This window comes from Capsicum annuum, unplaced genomic scaffold (assembly GCF_002878395.1).
Source record: "Capsicum annuum cultivar UCD-10X-F1 unplaced genomic scaffold, UCD10Xv1.1 ctg1183, whole genome shotgun sequence".
NCBI lineage: Eukaryota > Viridiplantae > Streptophyta > Magnoliopsida > Solanales > Solanaceae > Capsicum > Capsicum annuum.
In genome coordinates, this window is record NW_025816940.1 from 645,069 (window position 1) to 658,829 (window position 13,761).

The following is a 13,761-nucleotide window of genomic DNA, read 5'->3' on the forward strand; positions in this document are numbered from 1 at the left end:
TTTTATAATAAACTTTACTATATATTATTTTTAATTAATTAAATTAATTATTAAATTCTCAATTTCCAAATTCCACAACACTTTTTCTCCCCCCAAATCCCTAAAAGCTAATTGCTTTCCCCAAAAGTTTCCGATGGAGATCCTCCCAATCTCCATGCCAAGAAAAAAGTAAAATTGTGAACTTAAAAATTACTCGGGCAGCCATCATCAATTAAAGCAAGGTATCATTCTGTTATATAATTTAATAACTAAATAAGTGAGATTTTATCTCTATCTTTATTGTATATTATTTTTATCTTGAAACATAAAGAGGGTATAATTTTTTTATTGATAATGCCATATTTATTTGTTTTGTCTTATGAATAAAGGAGATGTAAATTGACTTGTGATTCCTCCATTACATTTACATATCATTTTTGTTATTTTATAAGGAGGGTGTAATTCCCCTATTGAAATTGATTGTGTTTACTTTTTTTTTTTTAGGGGTGTGATTCCTCCATTACATATTATATCATTTTTGTTGTTTTACTAAAGGCGGAGTGTAATTCCGCTATTGAAATTATTGTGTTTATTTATTTTTTTTGTGAGGGTATGATTCTCTATTATATTTTATTTGTTTTGTGATATGGACGATGAGGTGTGATTCCCCTATAAGCAATGTTATATTTACTTATATTCGTGATGAATTTTTTATTTTGTAGGAATTTGTTATTGATTCTTGTGAATCGAAATGGATAGATATTTTTCTCCTCAACCAAGTTCTAGTTTTAAAGACAATTCTCCCCGTCTTATAGAAGAGTTTGATGTGAATTCACTTAAATTCGATCCTGGAGAAAGAAAATCAATTCATGAATATCACTCTACGATACGAGATCAAGTGAGAAGACACTATATTCAACAAGGACCTTGTCAATCGATTCTTTCTCAATTTCCTCAAACTAGAATTGGCATGAAAATGCGTCAATTTAATTCGACATGGTATGAGCGTTCATATTCTAGGTGGATGGAGTATAGTGTGAAGAAAGATGTTGTGTTTTGCTTGTGTTGCTATTTATTTAAAAATGATTATGTGAAGGACAATGCAAGTGACTTTTTCACGAAAACCGGCTTTAAGGCTTGGAATCATAATTTGGAACGATTTCAATTACACGTTGGTGACGTGAATAGTGTCCACAGAAGATGTTTCAATAAGATGTTAGATTTCGAAAATCAATCTCAATCAATTCAAGTTGCTTTGAACAAGCAATCTGAGAAAATAAGAAGTGAGCATCGTACTCGTTTAAAGGCATCAACTAATGTAGTGAGATTTCTCTTAGAATTCGGATTATCTTTTTGAGGTCATGATGAAAGTGAATCTTTCCAAAATAAAGGCCTTTTTCTAGGTCTTTTGGAATTGTTGGGAAAAATGCTTCCCGATTTGAATAATGTTATTTTAAAACATGCTCCAAAAACTGCTATGTTGACTTCTTCAAAAATTCAAGGTAAAATTACAGAAACTAGCATCCTTAAGACTATAATTACAATAAATAGCAACACTTTTTTCAAAATTACAACTTATAGCAAAAGTAGCAATATTTTACCCACTTCATAGTAATAGAAGAATATGTATTTTTCAGTTGTGCATATGTATTAATGAGTAATACATATATATTTGTGTATTTATATAGCAACATTTTACTTAAATACAAATACAATTTGCTATTTTTCATAATTATGAAACTATTGCTATAAAAATTATAATTAAGGCTACAGAGTTGCTATTTCTGAAATTTTTCCAAAATTCAAAAGGATATTGTGAGTGCTTGTGCACAAGAAACCGTGAAAGCTATAATTGATGACTTGGATGGAGATTTTTTTGAAATTTTAGTTGATGAATCCAAGGATATATCACACCATGAAAAAATGGCCATTGCATTGAGATATGTTAACAAAAAGGGTAAAGTGAATGAGCGAGTTATTGCCATTGTTCGTGTTGGTGATACATCGACCAAAATGTTGAAGGAAATAATATTCTCTGTGCTTATGAGACATTCTTTAAGTACATCTAAAATACATGAACAAGGCTATGATGGGGCTAGTAACATGCAAGGAGAGATGAATGGTCTTAAAGCTTTGATTTTGCAAGAAACTCCTTCGGCATATTGCATCCATTGTTTTGCTCACCAATTACAATTGACACTTGTAGCCGTTGTCAAAAAACATTTTCTTGTGAATGATTTTTTTGTTATTATTACTAATGTGTTGAATGTGGTAGGAGCATCATTTAAGCGCAGAGATCAACTTCGGGACCATCAAGCAGAAATTTTGGAGCAACTACTAGAAAGTGGTGAAATTCAAAGTGGAAAAGGGTTAAATCAAGAACGAGGACTTAAAAGGCCAGGTGACACTCGTTGGGGATCACATTTTAGATCATTGAATAACTTCATTATTTTATCTTCATCTATAGCTCATGTGCTTGATGCGATTAAATGTGGAGGCTCTAATCCTAATGATAGATTGCAAGAAGGAGCTTTTTTGACTATGATCAATGAATTTGAATTTGTTTTCTTGCTTTACTTGATGTTGAAGATATTGGTGATGTCCAATGAGTTGAGTGCATCATTACAAACAAAAGAAAAGATATTGGCAATGCTATGATATTTCTTGACATTACTAAGACAAGATTGCAATTGTTGAGAGATAATGGATGGGATGATTTGATGAATGAAGTTCGTGAATTTTGTGATAAACATGAAATCTTGGTACCTAAGATGGATGATTTTTATCTTCCCGAAAAGTCAAAGCGTAGGCCTTCTAGTGTTACTTACTCACATCACTTACATGTTGAGCTCTTATATGCTATAATTGACTTGCAACTTCAAGAGCTTAATAATCGTTTTGACGTTGTGAGTGGTAACTTGCTTATTGGTATGACAAGCTTGAATCTATCTAATGCTTTTGCTAATTTTGATAAGGAAAAAATAATGATATTGGCCAAACATTATCCAGATGAGTTTGGTGAATCAAAGCTTCAGGAGCTTAGTTACCAACTTGATACTTTCATTATACACATGCGACGTGGTGATCCTGTATTCTCTAATTTGAAAGGAATTGGTGATTTGGCAGAAGCATTAGTTAATGCAAACTTGTGGAGACTTATTCTCTTGTGTACTTACTTGTGAAGTTGACCTTGATTCTACCAGTTGCCACTGCAACTGTAGAGAGAGTTTTTTCATCCATGAGGCATATTAAGAATGAATTGCGTAGCAGTATTGGTGATGCATATTTAAGTGATTGTTTAGTTTGTTACATTGAGAAGGATATATTTGTAAATATAAGCAACGATGCAATCATTGATCGTTTTCAAAATATGAAAACACGTCGATGTCTAGTATGAAAGGATGATCTACTTTTGTTATATCAATACTAAATTAATGACATTTGATCATTTTAAAAATTATACTTTACTCATAATTTTAATTTTTTGTAATTTTTAAGTTGCTCATAATTTTAATTTTTTGTAATTTTTAAGTTTAAAAGAGTTGTATGCTAAATTATGTAGTTGATAATTGATATGACTATGTTAAAAATAATGGTGCACCCCCTATCTTTAAATCCTGAGTTCGCCTCTGCCTCTACCACAACCCCACGTCATATGATATTTGTCTTAAATTATATGTAAATATTTTTTTTAAAATAATATTTTTCTTATGTATCGAACATAAAAGTATGTAAAATCATTCACTTATTTTTCTTCGAAACACTTTCTAAAAGAACATTTTCCATTATTCTTTTTCCTTCATAGCAAACGCACCCTAAATAAAGTTTTAATTGATTTGACGTTTTTGTTTATTTTAGGCCACATTAATTAATGATGTGTTGGTCCGATTTGATATAACTAAGAAGCTTCCTAAGTCCTAACTAGTTTCTTTATCCTAGTTCCCCACATTTTATTCATCTCTTGGAAGCTTCTCCTAGGACTTTGTTAAAGCTACTACTTCTACTATTAAAAAAATTGAAAAACTTTTTTGAAAAAAAACTTTAGCTAAATTAAAATAAAGAAACGGAAAAGTAAAAAGGTTGCCAAATACAATGTCTTTTTTTTTCCTTTGAGGGGCGGGGGGGGGGGGGTTGGGGTTCTATTCATTTTTTTTTTCGTTCTTAAATTCTTCTCTAAAACGAAAACCAATTAAAATATTAGTACCTGTTTTAGTTGTTCGTCGCTAATCTTGCTAACAAGATTAGCAAACAGATTTCACTGTTCAGCTACACAAATTTCCCATCACTTAATTCTTATTTTTCTTTCAATAGTGATTAGTCTTCACTGGGCTCTATCCACAAGTATGTTGTTCCTTTTTCCAACCATATATATTTGATATTTCCTAATATTATCTCTTCACTATATGTAAACCCCATGGCCCATGTCCCAACTATTTATTATTCTTTAATAAGAATAAAATAGCCAAAACCCAACCTCCTGATTAATATTTTTTCAAGAGACGTGTAAATTAAAAATACGACAAGTATTAATTATAAGACGGAGGAAATTTAATCAATCACCAAGGATAGATAATTTTTTTCATATTAATTGTTACTAGCCCTTAAAACATCACTAACACTTGCACAAACGACCAAACAACACATGCTATTAAAGATGTAAGTTATATCCTCCTAGACAATGGTCCATATGGTCACATGAGAGGTCTCATTCATTTATGTAGTTATCCTTTAGCAAATCAAAAGGGGATATACATGAAGCAGTCAGCATCAACTAGCTCCAAGTTGAACTTGCAGTTTTGTAGCTATAAATAATATTGGAATCAGCTATAAACCTTGTTGCTAATCTATTGCTAAATTACTCCTACCTAATTAAAAATTTTGATAATCCATCACTAATATATTTCTAAACATGATTAGCAATAAATTTTACTGTTTAGCTACAAAAATTCTCCGATCACTTGTAATTCATACTTTTTTTAAGTAGTGATTAATCTTCACTAGGCTTTATCCAGTATCCACTGCTATTTTGTTCCTTTTCTCCAACCATAGATACTTGATATTTCCTAATCTTGTCTCTTCACCATAAGCAACCCCCAACTATACTCTATAATCTTTATCTAATTAAAAGCTAGAAAGAAAGAAGAAAAAAGGAGAAAAATCAGCAGGGACGACCTGAGGAACATATATATTATGCCAAAAACGTTAGAATTTGTGGTTTTGGTTTGTGTTGTAAGCTGTGTAGGTGCAGAACATATAATGTTGGTGGTGGTCTTGGATGAACTGTTCCTCCTGATAGAGAAGTTGATTACAAAAGTTGGGCTGCAAACCAAACCTTCAAATCTGGAGATACTTTAGGTAAGCATGTTAAAATTTTCTAACTAAAATTTAGGCATCATTTATTTTTATTAAGATTAAGATTCGTGAATTTGAATATATATTTTGTATTTAAAAAATATATAATTTAAATAAAATATTAATCATCCATGATTTGTCCAATTGGATGCATGTAAAGATTTGGTGATATATAGCTTAAATTGATTTATAAAAATTTTTGTTAAATATTCATTTGATTTGTTATATCTGAACATAATAAAGAGAAAAAAAAATTTATCAGGTACTTAAACAAATTAATCAAAAAAATTCAAAAAATAAAAACTTAGTAGAATTATTAGAGGCTTGCGTTATGATACATTTCTTAGACCATTTCAGTCCAAGTGATTTTTGAGCGGGCCAATGACATTTTAACATGTCTAAATTTAACTCAACTTGCTCAGTTGATACCTCAGGAATATCTAGTAGTAACGTGGCCGACAATAATAGTTAATAGTGATTGTTGATGGTGATAGTTGGTGATGAAGGAGGCTAATAATTATAATGGATGATAGTGATAATTAATAAAATAGATGATCACTAATAGCGGTGGCTGGCGATATATAGTGATGATTGATTGTATTGATTATAAATGATTGTTTTGGTAATAACAACTAACTATGGTGACTAGGGGCGATATAATAGCTAAGGATGGTGATTGTGGTGAGTGGTATTAAATGATAATGATAAGCAAGGATGATGGTAGTTGATAATAATGGGCCATAACAATAGATAATAGTGAAAATGGATATGATAGTGTTGAAATGTTGTCTTTGTAGAAATCTTTAAAAGGTTAACATCTTAATAATATATATATATATATACATATATGCAATAAGTAATTGTGTAAAATAATATTATGCAATAATTAAGGTTTAGGCATAACATATTTCCTTGATGATAAAAATTCAAATCATTACTAAAATACAAACAAATGAGCCTTAGTACTTACTAAAATACCAGTTGCCTTAGCTAATCATGAGATTTTTGTTTAAATAGTTCTTTATATTCTTTTTTAATATTTTACTTAATTGATGTTCAACTAATAGGAAGAATAAGGGTAAATCTAAACAAAGAAAACATGCCTTTCGATTCATTTTATGTATTTAATTTGACTAAGTAACAAGTTTAAAAATATAAAAAAGACATTTATTTTTTGTGATCTAAATAAAGATGTATATATAACACCAAAACTACCATTTGAATCTTCTGGCTAAGAAATATCATGGAATATCTATTAGGGAATCGCATTAGCCACAGAATTAAAATATTAGAATATAAACTTAGAAAAATATAAAAAGGTGACATTCTTTTTTAACTCAATTTTTCTAATATTATTTTAATTTTGAAAACCCATATATTTGTTCAAGATGGTGATTGACGTCTCTATGGAACGAAATTTTATCAAATTTGAATCCGTATAAAATTCGAATTATATTAAATTCAAAGTATATTAGTCTCAAATAAATATTGTGGATTTATATAATTGAATTAATTATTTAAGTCCAAACATATATGGATGTAATTAAATTTTAATTTTTATTGGGCTAGCCAATTGATTTGGGCTACAAACGATAAGCCCACTTTGTTAAACCCAAGATATTGTCATATTCTAGAGGCCTAAATGAGCGTCACGTGTCAAATGACATGGCATGTCAAGTCAAGTAAATGAGCCAATAGGATCATGCCACATATCACAATGATGCAACAGGCCCAATGAAATAAAAAGCTCATCAAATGTGTCATGTTATTTAAATCTGATTGACCAAAAGAAGTTCATCTTCATCATGACTCCTTCCTGGCTACAACTATAAATAAGAGTCTCATAATTCAGAAAATGGACCAAGAACTCTAACAAGAAGCAAGAGAAAGATCGTGAATCAAACACTGCAATTTCTCTACAAAGCTCAAGCATTCAAATTCAGTTCATCAAGATTCAAGATAAAGACCGCAAGATTCAAGAACATACTCAAAAGCCCTTGAATTCAAGCACAAGTCAAGATCAAGTCCATCAAATCAACAAATCAAGTTCAAATTCAAGATCAAGATTTATGCCCTTGAATTTATATTTGAAAAGGCGAATCAGAGGATTCATAGAGATTGTAACACTCACATTGAAATCAATAAAATGATTGTTGCAGTATTTCTCTTGTCTCGATTATTTATTTTTTTCGACTCGAAAATTTTATTGTTCAACAAATTCTGGCACGCCCAGTGGGACAAAGTTCACCTCTCATTTCAACTTTTTCAACATTAAAATTCAAGAACACTGAAATGACTTTCACGATAGAAGAACAGTTGGCAAGCTTGGTTAAAGTAGTTGAATACTTGACAAATCAAGTGCAAGAACAAGATGCTAAACTTGCCAGGTTAATAAATAATATGGAGAGCATGTATGAGAGAGAATCAAGTCAGACACCCATGAAACTTCCTGAATTCAAGCGAAAAGAGAGTCGTTCATAAAGCAAACAACAACGACCAAAGAGCTTCAAGTCTCTGTTGAAGGTTTGATTCCTATTGGTCAATTGAAAGACTTCATCATGGGGGCAATCAAAGATAAATTTAGGTCCTCATCCAAATTTTCTCTCATATATACAAAGTTGTATACACAAAGGATTGATAACACGAAGATGCCTGATGGAATCAACCTCCTAAGCTTTAATATTTTGACGACAAAGGAAACCCTAAACAATATATAGCGCACTTTATTGAGACTTGCAATGATGATGGAATATATGGTGATCATCTCTTCAAGCAGTTCGTACGATTTCTCAAAGAAAATGCCTTTGATTGGTACACCAACCTTGAACCTAGTTCCATAGATAATTCGGAGCAGTTGGAGCAAAAGTTTCTTAATCATTTCTATAGCATAAGAAGCGTCGTTAGTATGATTGAACTTATAAAGGCTCGCTAACATGAATATGATCCAGTTGTTGACTTTATCAATCGGTGGAGTAGTTTGAGCCTCAACTGTAAAGATTGCCTCAATGAAACTTCTAGCATTGAAATGTGCATTCAAGGTATGAATTGGGGCCTTTGCTACATCTTGTAAGGATTAAAACCTAATATATTTGAAGAGATGGCAAATCGTGCGCATGATATAAAATTAAGCATGGCTATAAGAGGAGATTAACAGAAACTTATCTGTGAGCCTTACGAAGTTTAAGGTATAGAAGACCTTCATAGTGGGGGCAAGTTTACCCCCCGAATATGTCTCAGTGCTCCTCAATGCATGAGCTTAAACTGCAAGTTGTAAAACTCCCCAACGCACGAGTCTGAACTACAAGTTATAACGCTCTTCAATGTATGAGCTTAAACTGTAAATTACAAAACTCCTCAGTGCACAAGTCTAAACTGCAAGTTATAACGCTCCTTGATCCATGAGCTTAAATTGCATATCACAGATCTTCTTAAGTTTAAGACAAATATTAAAGTCACAAGGATCCTTAAACCCAAGCTAAATCTCAAGTTTAATTGCTTTTCAACGCATGAGCTTAAGATGCAAGTTATAAAAATCCTCAACACATGAGTCTAAACTGTAAGTTAAATTGCACCTGAAAACATACGAGCTTAAACTAAGTGTCACGAAGCTCTATAAATTTGAGCCAAATCTCCAAGTTATAAAGCTCTTCAAATCTGAGCTAAAACTTTAAATCACTATTCAAATTCAAGTCAAATCTTGAAATCACAAAGCTCTTCGAATTTGAGCTGTCTTTATGTTGCAAAGCTCACCAAACTACGAGCTAAATTTTCAAGTCACAAATTTTTTTATATTTGAGCGAAATCTTTTGGTTGAAATGCTCCATGAAACACGAGCCTAAACTATCTATCACCAAGCTCTTCAAATTTAAGCTAAATGTTAAAAAGTTCATCAAATTGTGAGCAAAACTTTCAAATCACAAAGTTCTTCAAATTTGAAAAAAAAAAATCTAAGTTGAAATGCTCCTTGAACATGAGCCTAAACTGTATATCACTAAGCTCTTCAAACTTGAGTTAAGTATTCAAGTCAAAATGCACCTCAAAACACAAACCTAAACTGTATGTCACTAAGCTCGTTAAATTCGATCTAACTCTTCAAGTCTAAACACTCCTTAAGGAACGAGTATAAACTGCATGTACACTCTTTAAGGTACGATTATAAACTGCATGTTCACTCTTGACCCACAAGAGTATAAATTATGTACGGCTCAAAAAAAATATCTGCTAGGTTGAAAACCTCAAAAGAGGTGACCAAGGCAAATGTTAGGATGCAAAAAATAATAATAAAAATAAAAAATAAAACACTCACCCAAACCTACATTGTGACTTGTTCCTCTTTACCGAGGTACATAGGTGCTTAAAATTTCATTCTGAGTTCAGTTACATGAGTGTCAAAAAAATACATGTCCCTACTTGATATCAATTAAGTTTTGGGCTTATGCCAAATACTTGTGGCTAAAAAAAATCTCTATCAATAGGATTTGGAATACTCAAAGCCTTTAGTTTGGGGCATAAATCTGCCAAACATGTAATTATCAATTTTACAAGTCAAAAGTTTTAATTCGTAAGACTTTCAAACTGAAGTTTCAAGTCTATCCCGGTTGTGAGACAGGGGCGCTAAGCCAATAGTCATCAAGTTTGAAGAGAAAGCCAGAGTTTAATACTACAACATCAACACATCAAAATAAGCAAGCAATAGTAAAAGAAATATGCAATGTAAAGAAAAAGAGTTTCGATTACAACTAATAGATCCAACTACTCAATAAAAGACCAAAAGAAAGCAACAAAAAGGTTTAAAGGAAAAGAAACATCTCCTAAGGCTAATCTAAGTATAGATTATAATTGACTAAATCTTATAAAGCAGCCTCTAAGACTTGCTTTTTCTTCTCCACGACCTTTGAGGCATTTTTTGTTGCCAGAGAGGCCTCAGAACACTTGGAAAACTCTTCTTCAACAGCTGAAACTTTGGATTCCATCTCTGCTACTTCTTGCTTGGCAGTATCTCGGTGAGCTTTTAACTTCTTTACCTTCTTTCTCGCCTTTTCAAGAGATTTCCAGGAGGATAAAATTTTTTTAGATTTCTCATCCCTCTCCCTCGACACAATCTCAAAATGCTCTTTGTCTTTTAAATATGGCTCTGACTCTTTAATTTTTTTGGTTTTATCAACAAGGATGGATCGTGTTTGGTCATAAGAAGTCGCAATCCCAAAGAAAGACCCCAATAAATTCTGCAATGGGGAAATATCCGCACCCATTCCATTCATGTCGTTGAGTATGAATTCGATATTATCTTGGATAGAAAAAGCATGATTTGGAGTAAAGCCTACAAGTTTGGTGCAGATACTAGCCCAGGCCTTCATGATAAACTTTTTTTTAAGCTCTGAGACAACCTTTTTGCCATAAAAAATAGACATGGTTACTGTTGGTCGGCGAGGAAGGTTTGACTCTACATTTGTTTTGACTTTACCGCAAAGATCAGAAGTGACCTCTTTGGATAGTAGAAGTAACTCTCTTGAGTCTAGACCCACTATGGACTTACTACTACCTTGTGGCTTACTTTGATAAGGATCTTTCAAAACTTAGACATTGTCTGTCTGCATACACACAATAAAAACATTATATGAGGGGTATGTAAAGGTGATTCATATGCTATGAAATAGTAGAGAGTTAATTCATTACCTTTGCTATGGCTGGCGGAGTCTTCGATGAACTATCATCACTAGAAAGAATTTCCACATGGGAGTCGGAATCACCTGGCTTGTCCAAAGATGGTTTTACCTTCTTCCAAAAATGATCTTCATGAATACTATCGCTCTCGTCTTGAGGTGTTCATTTATTGAAAACCTGTTGAGTTTGGGCAGGCGGCTCCTCTTTTTTAGTTGTTGCATGCAGGGGTTCCATGACTTTGTATGGAACGACTACCTTTGATTTCAAAACAGGAGGCTTAACCTTAATGGGGACCTCCTTACCATGTTCTTAAGGAGTATCAATAATAGGAGCTAAGGCATTCACCAAAGATTGCAAGTTAGCTTCAAGAAAGTTCCCATAAGCTTTTTCCCACCAAGATTTATACGCAGTAGAGAAGTATTTTCGCAAATTAAGTTTGGCCGTGGGAAATATTTCCTTTACCATGGATCCATGTAATACATAAGTGCAAAAAAATCTGAGTCTTTCATCAAGGGATGCACTGCAAATATCATTTTCTAAGCTACCAGGGAGGAGTTGATAGAATCCAAACTAACGACCAAATCGATGCGGGTTGTATGGCTCAAGGATGAATGAGTCTTCATACCTTAAAGGGAGAAAGTTAAAATGGAGACTCATAAAGTAACTTATCTCTGACTCATAATCTTTATCACTATCCATAAAATAGTGAATATTGGACTTGATCGACATGGTAGAAATCCAAGAAATGTTATCTCCTCGGTAGATACGCTATTTGGCATACTCTTCATCAAAATATCTAGCAGAACCTTCTCCAGAATATGCTACCATTAATGGAGTGGATGGCCTATTAGGTAGAGAAAATGTATCTTGAAATAGTAAGCAAGCCAACCATACACATAATGGATTAAAAAGGATACTTTGATGTTCTCAAGCTGAGAACATTTGGTAATCCTTTTTAAACCATTATAAATGCTTGACATGACAGGAACAACAAGACTGAAAGTTTGTTTATTGGCTATCCTAGTTGCAATTCTAAAAGTTCCCGGGCGAATGAAATCCCCATCCTTAGAAGGAAACACAATGGTACATAACCAACATGATAAAAATGCTATCAAATATGTATCAACCCTATGTCTCTACCATTTTCTAAGTTTAGAAAATATTGCATCAACTGCGCTCGACCACTTTGCTGTATTAGGAATAGTCCTAGTTGGGTTATGTGTTGACTTCAAGCGAACAAATTTTTTCTCTTTCCTCACTGGAGCTGTCTCATATCTCAAGACTCTTTTACACCAAAACTTTATCCACTTGCTTAGAGTAACTCTTGGAATATGAGACTCTACTTCTTGAAGATGCTGAAAGGCTAAAAATAATAATTCGCCGGTACGATGGATGAATCTCTCATTCTTCTCATCCACGCCGGTGAGCTCTTTGAATTCAGGCACTATTTCTTCATAAGGAAGACCTCCGATAGGTAGGCCCCCAATTTCATGTAAATAGATAACTCTCCAATCGACGTCAGCAACGTGTTTTTCCTTGAACACCAAGCTTCAAGAAAGGCTTGTAATATGTTTGAACTTCGATCATAGGTAAATAGGGAAGCATAAATAACATCATATACTTTTGCTGCCTTCAAAGTTTGCTGACTTCTAGCCAAGACATCCTCGGCCCATTCCCCGTATCTTTGAGTATGATGAAATTCACCATTTATCTCCATCGTACTGCCCAACATACATCTCCCTAGAGTATTTAGTGCCCTAAGCAAGGAAGAGTGCTCTCAACATTCAGTTGACTCTGGTTTGGAGTCTGAAGAGTCCATACTTTAAGGGATCAATTAGAACCAATGTTATGTTCGAAAGTCCAGTTCAGCATATGAAGAGAATTTATCAAGGGCGGCCACGGATCCGCACACCTACCGACTAGTGAAGTGTGAGTCAATAGCTTGGATAAAATTTTACCATTATCAGCCTCAATAATAAGGAGATACTTATTCCTGGAAGATTGAGTGTTATAGTACTTAAACTGAACCACTGCTGCAATCTGCATGAACAAATGAGGTTTAGTTAAATACAAAGTTGAAGTTGGACAAAATACTTGAACAAATGGTAGCTCACAGAAAGTTCCGCTATATTGTGGCTTTATTCAAAGAAAAAGGAAATTTTCACCATCTTGAAGTCAAATTGTTCGGTCTTAGAGTGACGGAGGCAAAGTTAAACTCTCGCACCCTAAGCCGATTGTTGCAAAGCCACTATCTTAAAGTCAAATTGGTCGATCTTAGAGTGTACAGAGGTGAAATTAAACTCTCGCATCCTAAGCCGATTGTTGTAAATCTACCATTTTGAAGTCAAATTGGTCGGTCTTAGAGTGTACGAAGGCGAAGTTAAACTCTCACACCCTAAGCCGATTTTTGCAAAGCCATCATCTTGAAGTCAAATTGGCCGGGTCTTAGAGTGTACGGAGGCGAAGTTAAACTCTCGCACCCTTAACCGATTGTTGCAAAGCCACCATCTTGAAGCCAAATTAGTTGGTCTTAGAGTGCACGAAGGTAAAGTTAAAATCGCGCACCCTAAGCCAATTGTGCATATTCCTATTTGTTTCAATCCTACCAAAAAAAATAAAAAAGGCGAAGAGACGAAACAATAATAAACAAATTAAGGAAGAAAAACTCACCGATAATACTCCGATTGTGGCACAATGATCGACCTGATGCAAAAGGAGATCTTCAATCGGGACAAAAAAAAAATTACTACACTGGATTATAAATTT

General features: G+C 33.3%; 1 protein-coding gene across 1 annotated transcript; it reads left to right on the forward strand.

Annotated features, from left to right (window-relative positions):
• Positions 1-730: 730 nt before the first annotated feature.
• Positions 731-2,637, forward strand: LOC124890088 (zinc finger MYM-type protein 1-like). Its single transcript, XM_047401958.1, has 2 exons — positions 731-1,297; positions 1,789-2,637. The coding sequence occupies exons 1-2, from the start codon at positions 731-733 to the stop codon at positions 2,635-2,637; spliced, it is 1,416 nt and encodes a 471-aa protein (XP_047257914.1).
• Positions 2,638-13,761: the final 11,124 nt, after the last annotated feature.